Consider the following 10553-nt stretch of genomic DNA (forward strand, 5'->3'; position numbering starts at 1 on the left):
CCTTGTGTTTGTCTAGAATGATTTAGGCAGTACCAGTGGGGAGGCAGGCAGATGATACATTCCTATAAGTAAGTCATGTTTATTCCTAATAAATTTTAAATATTGTAGAAACAATCATAGTAGTAGAGTCTGAGTTGTTTGGCTGCTTTCTTAGGGTACTCATTTATTTTTTAAAAGAAATCCTAAAGTTCTCAATTTAGAGATGATTAGAATAGCAAAATGTTTAAAGAACTAGAGAAATTCTTGGGTAGCCTGTATCAGCTGTAATACACTATAGTACTCCTAATCTGTTGCTCTGTGCCCCTCACACTCCCCACCAGCCCTCTCCTCTTCTAGTAATCCCAACTCCCTCATAACACAACCATCTACCAGTTTCTCCAGCCAAAAATCTAGCAGTCATCCTTTATTTCTCTCTGCACTTTATCTCTTACATCCTTGCCATCAACAAATCTTGCTGCTTCTACTTACGAAATATATCACAAAAGGGCTACTCCTCTCCACTGCCACCACCTCAGTCCCCCCACGATCCCTTCTCTACTAGACTACTTCAAACCCTCCCAGTGTCTCCATGCTTTCATTATGAATCACTCTCTATAGAAGAGCCAAAATCATCAACTTTAAAGGCTGGATCTCTATAGTACTTAATATATTTAAAAATATATAAAGAAAAATAGAGCTAACATTAACATAGCCACTAGGAAATTGATTGAACTAGGAAATAAAACTTTACCAACACATTTAAATCCCCTTATATATCTCTCCCCAATCAACTTTCCCATTCATTAACCTCCAACATTCCTGTATTTGATGTTTACCAACACACCTCTTTAGGGAGGATCTATTACATGTATCTGTAAGCAATATATAAACACTATTTCTGCATTTTTAAAGTTTGATAAAATATTTAGTGATTCTCCCGTGACATTCTCTTCCTTAAAACTTAGTACTAAAGAGGACTCCCCTTCCCTCACAGAATAAAGACAGCTAGCGAGGTCATGGCCCGTGATGTTTCATAGACGCAGAGACGGCCCTAATGTGACCTTGGTGTTTTCCCAAGAGTATAGATAGTGCATAAACAGTATCAACCTCATGACACTTAAAACTGCCTGAACCTCAGTTTACACATGAAGTTTCCAGAAGAATGAATTAAAAGACTTTTAATTAAAAGAAAATTATCATATTAAAAATAATTCATCATACTTAGGGAAAAGTAATTTGTCTTATTGTATAAATGACAATTTCAACAAGAGTATAAATTAGAGGTAATTATATAAACTGGAAGACAGGGTATTTACATCCAAACATCATTCTAGTAATGGGCAGTTTAGATACATTCGATATAATAAAAATTTAGGATGTTAAAAATATCTACATTTTGGGCATCATAAAAAAGCAAAGACAGGAATTCTTCCTGCCCACTCAGTAACTCACAAAGCTTTGCATAACAATTGCCACAAACTGATCTCAGAAACAGAGCAATGATACATTTTCTATGCGTACAGACTGTGAAATACTACGGATTGTGCTTTATATAATATTGTTTGAGGCAATCTGTATAAGAAATAACATCAAGATTCATAATTGCACAAATCTGAAAGGCCTTACATTTCCCATCACAAATTACCCTACTGTCATAACTCACAAAGAAGTAATTGTAGTATTTTAGAAACTGTTTACTGTCTAAGATTGCAAATTGTTTAGCTAATTCATACAAACTTTTTGGCTGCAAATCTTCAATGTCATAGGCCTGGGTCAGGTTATACTCCAGCTTCCAATTAGATTTTCCCTTTAGATTAGCATCTGTCAGGTTCAAGTAATACTGTAGCACATCCTATAGTTAAAAAGAGTGACAAAGCCTGGTTCGTTTTTTGGCATATGAAGTACTGCATATCAAGAAGAGTTCTTATTAGGATTTATGTGACATTCTTAATTTAAAGTATAGTCATTTTAAGAAGTGTGCATTGCTTTTAAAGAAAAAGAGTCCCGATAGAAAAATCTATATATTTTTTCATTTAAAAAATGAAAGAACATAATAGAAAATAATCCAACTATACAGAGGGATTTACAAAATAAAAAGCCTTCGATTCACACACATCAGAAGTAACCACTGCTAACAGCTGTGTATAAATCAGTCATATGCAGGAGGTGGCTTGTACCAGCCCACAAATGCTGACTGTCAAATTTTCAGGCATCTTGCAAGTTAGGTGGTATCACTTTGGCAGCTTGAAATTGGCCATGATGGGAGTATTTATGCCATGGAAATCGGCAAACACTACAAATCAAAGCATTTTTCCCCCCGCCCGGTGAACCAGCTGTTAAACATTGACCAGCACTCCAGTGTATGTGTGCTGTTCTAGACTTTATGTACAAAGAAATATAAGTATTTAGAATATATATACCTATTTTCTATCTTTTTGGCTTTTTCAAAAAATGGAATTAAACTATACAAACTGTTTTGCACTTTTAAAAATGATATAGTATTATATCAGGTACATCTTTCTATGTCAGTATACACACACACACGCACACACACACGTGTGTGTGTGCGTGTCTCTGAGATTCAGATGCAAAAATAGGCAACTAATAGTTGTACAACAATTCCTTTGGGGACTTCCCTGGTGGAGCAGTGGTTAAGAATATGCCTGCCAATGCAGGGGACACAGGTTCAAGCCCTGGTCCAGGAAGATTCCACATGCTGCAGAGCAACTAAGCCTGTGCGCCACAACTACTGAGCCTGCGAGCCACAACTACTGAGCCCATGTACCACAACTACTAAAACCCGTGCACCTAGAGACCGTGCTCCACAACAAGAGAAGCCCCTCCTTGCCACAACTAGAGAAAGCCCACGTGCAGCAACAAAGATCCAACGCAGCCAAAAATAAATAAATTAATTAATTAATTAAAAAAAATTCCTTTGGACTATTTTATCAATTGTTTTATCTCCTCATTTAATTTAATGTTTATGGATTAAGCCAGATTTTTCCTGCCCTATCTTTTCTTGCAAAAACATGCTCTAGGGATTAACAAATCTATCTCTTACTAAATTTACCTAGGAGAAAAATACAGTTACATCAATAGAGACTTTAACTGAGAAATTCTTTTCAAATTATATTTGTTGAAAGGGGCAGTACCCATAAGCTAAATGCCTGGCCTTTTGAGGCCAGGCATTGATATATAGAGTTATGTACCAGCTCCAGAGAGCTTTTATCTCAAAAGTTCCAACTCAATTTATTTTCTTTACAAAAAAAATTTTGCCAACATTTATTGAGTGCTTACTGTGAGTCAAGCATTTTTCCAAGTGCTTTAAGAATAGTTGTTCATGTAGTCCTCACAGCAACTCAGTGAAGTCAGTAATATTTTAATCCCGGTTTTAAGGGGAATAGACTAGGACACAGAGAAGTAGGGTAAGACCACTCATGAGAGAGTATGGTTTCAGAGCCTACATTCTTCTTCATAGCTGTGTTCTGGAGAAGAGTAATTAATAACAAACATGGAGTAGTGAAAAGTTTCAAATGTATGTAAGTCCACAAACAAGGCGCTACCCAATGAAATCCTTATCTAAGTAAATGTGAAGACCTTAGAAGACAGAAACAGCTTCCCAAAGGCTAACCTCATAAACCCACACTTAGAAAGTGCTGACATTCCAAATATAAAAAAGAAGAAAAACATCCTGAGATTTCAACATAAAGTACAACTCACAATAGCTGCACTGAAAACATTCAACAAAACTAATGAAAACTACAAAGATATGCATAAATATGGGGTCAAATCTAAAATTGTACCAACTTACCAGTAACTTATAATCACGAGGATCATACTGAAATAGTCTGACACCAGGATTGTTGGTCTGTTTTTCTAAAACACTCTTCACTGGAGTAACAGCAGGAGCCACAAACAAAGAATTTATCGGATTTCCTAGACAAAATATATGTACATAAACATATATTTTTAATAATTGAGTCTAACTATATTAAAAATATGAACAAATTCCAGATTAAGAGGTTAATAGAAGTAACGGCCAAATGATGTGTGATGCTTGATGGATCCTGATCTGAAACAACACTAAAGAGACACTTTTGAGAAAATAGGGGAAGTTTTACTGTGAAAAGATTAAAAGAATCATTGTTGATTTTGTTAGGTAAGTTAATGGTATTATTATTATGTAAGTTATCCATATATTTTAGCAATGAATACAGAAGCATGTAGGGCTGAAATACATTTGATGTTTGAGATTTATGTTCAAATACTTCAGAAAAAAAAGAATAAAGAATCATAGGTAAAATAAATGTGGCAAAATCTGGATAGATATTGAATATAACTGATGGTACATGGGGGTTTGTCTTATAATTCTCTCTACCTACATATATATTTGAAATTTTTTATAATAAAACTATCCAAATTATTACAAGTACACACACACAAAATATACAAAGCTAGTTTTTTTGTACTCTACCTATAACAATATCCCAATAATTATATAAAAAGAATTTGATTTAAGTGTCACCATGTTTTATACATATCTGTTATAGCAGCGGTCCCCAACCATTTTGGCACCAGGGACCAGTTTCGCGGAAGGCAATTTTCCCATGGGTGGGGGTTGCGTGATGTTTCAGGCGGAAATGGGAGCGATGGGGAGTGACGGGGAACAGCAGATGAGGCTTCGCTCTGTGCGGCCCCGTTCCTAACAGGCTGCAGACAGCAGTCCGCCGCCCAGGGGCTGGGGACCCCTGTATTATAGAACTAAATTTCTGCGTAAAAAAGCTATCAAATGCTGAAAAATGGTCATTTTTACCAAGCCCACTCATTCTAGATGAAGAAGGTAAAGCATTTCAAAAATGTTCCCCACTTACTGAAGAAAAAAAAAAAAAATATTGCTTTTTCTCCTGGCTGACTACTAAAAAATCAGAACTCTTATTTTGTTAACTCTCAGTTTTCTTGCCCTTATACAGAAGTTATCTTTAAAAATAGATAATCGTTGTCTTATTTAATGCTAGAGCTTCTTCTATTTTTTTTTCTTTTAATGCTGAGTAGATGACAATGTCGATAAGCACTTAAAAGTAGGAGCTTAATTTATTTTAAATCAACAGTAAATTGTGCTTTGCTCTTTAAATTCTAAGTAAATCTAGTCATATCAAAGGAAACTTGAGTCTAGCAGGTAAATAAAAAAGAGTGATTCTCTAAACTTGAGGACCTAAAAGAACATTTGAGTGAACTGAGGGTTTCAGAGGCTGTTGTGTCAACAGCAGTCAAATGATGATGGCCTTGCGGAGCTAAAAGGAAGAAACCCAGTGGCAGGACTAAATATGATTTGGACAGTTGCCATCACTCACAGAAGGTAACTGAGAAAAAGCAGGTGCTGGCAGGTAGATTTAATAAAACTTTTAATATACTGGATCAGTAAAAATTAATGGATATTCACTATTTTGCTCTAGCATCTTGGACTGAGGAGATGCAAATAGAATGTTATTATATTACCTTTTTTATCTGAAAGAACCATAATACTATCTCTGTGAGTGTGTCCATAAAATTGTCCTGCAATGATGTTACTGTATTTCCTAAAAATATCTATCAATTTCTCATTATAGTATTCTCTCATTGCCGTAATGCTCCTTGAATAAGGCAGGTACCCCACTGGAACATGAGCTATGATGTACACCTGGAGAAAGAAACACAAAGAGGACTGATGAGAATCTTTTTGCACATTTTTCACAACAAAATGATTTAGATACCTAAGATTGAAAGTACATTAATTAAATTTTAGAAAGCAAATATACCATTTCTCCTATTTATTTACCAAAAAAGAGATGAAATTATGAAACTATTAATGGCCCTATATTTGCACTTGTCTATTTGAACTACATGGTTTATGATGTAAGGGAACTGTGACGTTGCTCAAAATTTTTTAAAAATATCAACAGATGTCAATCAATCCCCAGAGCATTAAAAGCAAAATAAAACAAGCAACAACAACAGAGGCAAATCACAGAGTGTTTCATGTAAGAACATCTTTAAATTTTAATACTTTCATTAATACCTGACCCCACTCAAGTCTAATAAGCATACAAGTTTAACCCTCTGTTTATCCCATGATGATGTTGGTCTACGGCATCTACCTTCTCCTTATTTTGCTGAGAGATGTTCAGTGTATTTTCTAGCCATTCAAACTGATTTGCTGGGTCAGTCTTATTTAGGGTCACGATATTTGGGCCATAGTATAAGTTTGTGTTGAGACTGATGATCCTAAAGTTCAGATTAGTTGAAACTTTCTGTGAATAAAAGCCACCTATAAAAACAAATTTCAAACACATTCAAATATTCAAATGGAATAATACACACACAGATACACAGGCACTGTGAAAGCAAAATCTTAATTAAGGCTTTCAATCCATTTAGGCAGGTTATACTTATTTCTTATTCTTTAGTTTGCACATACATAGGCTGTCATTGGATAAGAATCAGATTCAACAAACATTTATTGAAAACCTACTATGTGTCAAGTCCAATGCTGCCACTTCCACAAATTGAGGTAACAACAGTTGTATCCAACATTCACATGAAAAGATAACTAAATGTTTTGGCACTAGGCAATGAGGTACTGAATTTTATAAAAGAAAGATTAATACATCAATTTCTACTTTTGTATGTTTGGGGAATTAAGATAAGAGATATTGTGAAATCTAAAGTCCAAAGAATGGGAACACACATGGATCTTGCCAGAGAATACTGAGGAAGAAATGTCAGATAAACCAGAGCTGCTACAATCTCAGGTGAGACGAGGCTTAAAGGTATAACCCCACTCACACCTGTGAACCCGTGGTGACAGAACACCCTGCTGCTGTGGCACTTTCAGCCACTGGGACCCTGCCCCTGCTTTCTTCGCCCTGGGCCCACTCACCATCCATGCCACTCCCCGGCTTTCAAACATGATAAGGCCTTCAGAAAAACTGGGTACAGGGACTCTGCAGAATTGGCACACTCAAGCAAACATTAAAGATCTAAGTCTAAACAACATGAACTGAGATAAAAAATAGAGATAAAATAGGGATGAGTAAATCTTTCACTTACCTTTCCTTAGAGTACTAATAGCTTCTTCATCCAGCCATGGCTTCCAGAGGCTTGCTACTGCATTGTACACCTTGCTGGTGAATACAGGCAGTTGATCCTGGCCACAAACAATATAATCCACCATTGAAACTCTAAAGATATATGGATGAATTCATTTAAATATCACTTGAGCGGTTACTACTATGTTAGGCATCTGGAGATGCAGGAATACTAGATAGACTTAATTTTCAAGGATTTATAACTTAATTGGGGAGATGGAGGACAAAATGCAACCAATCATCTATAAGACCATGTGCTAGGTACCACCACAAGGGTTCTGGGAGTGGAAAAGCAAGAACAATCAAGTCTAGCCCAGAGAGTCAGCAGGGAGAGTGAAAAGAGCATTTGAACCAGAACTTGAATAATGATTTCATCAAGTTGACAAGAAAGGGAATCGAAGCAAAAATAATGGCCCAGACATCAACACAGTGCCATATACAGAAACAAGCCCTTGTTTCAGCGTGACTGGGGTATAGAATGGACGTGAGAATATGCTTATTATAGAGACACTGAAGGCAGGTTTTAGCCTGAATATGTAGGACCTGGTGTAGCATGCCTAGGAGATGGATTTCAGAATTAAACAAAGTCCTCTGAAATGTTAATATTAGTATAAAGCTTTTTAACTTCTTGAATGAAGACATAACCACATGTTTTTGATTTTTTGTTTGTTTGTTTGTTTTATTGGAGTATATAGTTGCTTTACAGTGTTGTGATAGTTTCTGTTGTACAGCAAAGTGAATCTGTTGTATGTATACATATATCCTCTCTTATTTAGATTTCCTTCTCATTCAGGTCACCACAGAGCACTGAGTAGAGTTCCTTGTGCTATAAGGGTGTGGTGAAAAGGGAACCCTCCTGCATTGTTGATGGGAATGTAAACTGATACAAGCACTATGGAAAACAGTATGGAGGTTCCTTAAGAAACTAAGAATAGAACTACCATACGACCCAGCAATCCCACTACTGGGCATATACCCTGACAAAACCATAATTCAAAAAGAGTCATGTACCACAATGCTCATCGCAGCACTATTTACAATAGCCAGGACATGGAAGCAACCTAAGTGTCCATCGACAGATGAATGGGTAAAGAAGATGTGGCACATATATACAAAGGAATAATACTCAGCCGTAAAGAAAGAAGAAAAACATGTTTTTGATTTGAAGTCTCTTTATGTCAGCCTAAAACATATCGTTCTGATTTTTTAAATAGTATACGTATAATACATTATACCGTATTTTTATCATCCTATTTTATCATATTATAATAAAGTATCTTTATGGTGACATAAGCTCAAGGGAAGAAAAAAAAACTTCAAGAAAGTACATACGGAATAAAAACCCAGAAATCATTTGTGAAATTGGGTAATTATTCCTATTTTTTGTTTCAAAAAATTATAGTAAAAAACTGAAGCCATTTTCTTCACTCTCTTCATTTCCTTCTCTATATTGGTGACACAGACCTATTTCTTTCTTTTTTTTTTTTTTTGCGGTACGCGGTCCTCTCACTGTTGTGGCCTCTCCCGCCACGGAGCACAGGCTCCGGACGCGCAGGCTCAGCGGCCGTGGCTCACGGGCCCAGCCGCTCCGCGGCATGTGGGATCTTCCCGGACCGGGGCACGAACCTGTGTCCCCTGCATCGGCAGGCGGACTCCCAACCACTGCGCCACCAGGGACGCCCCAGACCTATTTCTTAAAGGAGTTTCCCTGTCATCATTAATTAAAATTCTTAGTTGTTTTTTTTTTAAGATGACACCCAAGTCACATTAGTTCCTAATACATGTGCCTAATACATAATGAAAATACAAATATATTCAGGGCAAGTAATAAGCAAATGACTTCTTTTAACTGAAACTGATTATCCAAAGGATATTTTCAATATGTGTCAGCGATCAGAGTCATCTGTCTGAAAATTACACAATGGCTTAGGCCAATCTAAATTCTGATTAAAAATTGGTAATCATCATCATCATTATCATCATCATCATCAAAAACCTAATATCTTAGCAATTTGTTTACATTGGGATGGATGCCAAGATACTGGTATGGTCACGTAGAATCAAAATTATATAAACATTCCTCTAGATTTTTCTATTTTAAGTATGTAAAATATGAGCACCAGAGAAGTTAAGTGATTTATCCAGGGAGAGCTGGGCAGGCCCAGAGCTGGGTCTAAATCCCAGGTCTTTCTACCATCACTCTTACATCCAGTTATCTATTGCACAATGGGAAGTGACCCACCCACCAGTTTGGTGGCACCAGTCTTGCTATTGTAGGGGTACCTAAGGACCCTGGCCCAGACTGCTTCCTTGAGGGGGCAATGGGAAATCCCTGGGCTGTCCACACAAATATCTACTTCTGATGTAGTGGGGGGAAATTTGTGTCTGTATTTGTATGTTTATGTAGCTATGTTTAAATACATGTTTATGGGGTTTTAGTGGAGAAATAACACATCCGATTTATTTGTTACTAACATTCACCGGAATTTGATCTCACATATGAGAAGTCTCTAGGAGAATTTGTCGTAGGGCTTTCATGTTACATCTGACCTTCCTGAAACCGGGATGGAAGGATGGCAGTAGAATAATAGAAGGTTTTCAGGTATAAGGTCATAAGCTAGGAAGAGAAAAAAATTAACTGTTTAAGGTATAAAGGCTGCCGGTTTATCCTAGCTGTACATATAATCGGATATATTTTAGAAGTTGGATAGCATCTATAGCTTTGAATTATTATAAGATTTGGCTTTGCAAAAAGAAGGCAGAGATAAAAGTAAAATAAAACCAATTCTCAGAGGAGTTAGGAAACGTGTCCCATGTCACTGCTTCATGCTACAAAACCACCACTTCACTTACTGAGGGCTTATTATGTGCCAGGTAGGAAACTATGCCCTTTCCATATAGTGTCACTAATTCTCCCCAAAACTTGCAAAGTAGGTATTATTGCTCTTGTTTACAAATGATCAGGGATAATTATGTGCATTATCCAAGTTGTTCAAGCTATTCGAAGCAGGACAGGACAGGTTTTTAACTTCTAGTGAATGTGACTCTAAACCCCACATGTTTTCCATTACAACAGTCTGCCTGTCACCTAAAGCATATGAAAACAATGTGTGTAACCTCTGATTCCTGGAGATTGCCCATTCCCAAGGCTCTGCCCTGTGTGGTCTAACATCTCAACAGTAACAAAAGCTGACCACTGGTTGAAAGGCCAATTCGCAAAGACTCACATATTGTTCATCTCAAGACAGGAGGCCGGGCTCAAGAAGTCACTTGAAACTTAAGCTCATCATAGAGTGCAACTTTTCAAAGTCACATTATTCACATTAATTAACTATTATAATCAAAACCTTCATTAAGCAGCCTTTTTTTTTTTTTTTTTGCAGTGCGTGGGCCTCTCACTGTTGTGGCCTCTCCCGTTGCGGAGCACAGGCTCCGGACGCGCAGGCTCAG

The 10553-nt window shown here is 36.9% G+C and overlaps 1 protein-coding gene across 5 annotated transcripts in view; it reads right to left on the bottom strand.

Annotated features, from left to right (window-relative positions):
* Positions 1 to 1205: 1205 nt before the first annotated feature.
* Positions 1206 to 10553, bottom strand: part of SMPDL3A (sphingomyelin phosphodiesterase acid like 3A) — a 17716-nt gene continuing 8368 nt past the window's right edge. For 4 of the 5 annotated variants that reach the window (XM_007117812.4, XM_028494485.2, XM_007117813.3 and 1 more), the window contains 5 exons: positions 7066 to 7162; positions 6114 to 6283; positions 5476 to 5656; positions 3791 to 3915; positions 1206 to 1831 (listed from right to left, as the gene is read on the bottom strand). In XM_007117812.4, coding sequence (XP_007117874.1) covers positions 1514 to 1831; positions 3791 to 3915; positions 5476 to 5656; positions 6114 to 6283; positions 7066 to 7162 — 891 coding nt within the window. In that variant the 3' untranslated portion in view covers positions 1206 to 1513. Of the gene's footprint in view, positions 1832 to 3276; positions 3385 to 3790; positions 3916 to 5475; positions 5657 to 6113; positions 6284 to 7065; positions 7163 to 10553 lie in introns of all 5 variants that reach the window. The other variant, XM_028494484.2, reaches the window with a different exon arrangement.

The sequence above is a fragment of the Physeter macrocephalus genome, chromosome 10, assembly GCF_002837175.3.
Source record: "Physeter macrocephalus isolate SW-GA chromosome 10, ASM283717v5, whole genome shotgun sequence".
NCBI classification, from domain to species: domain Eukaryota; kingdom Metazoa; phylum Chordata; class Mammalia; order Artiodactyla; family Physeteridae; genus Physeter; species Physeter macrocephalus.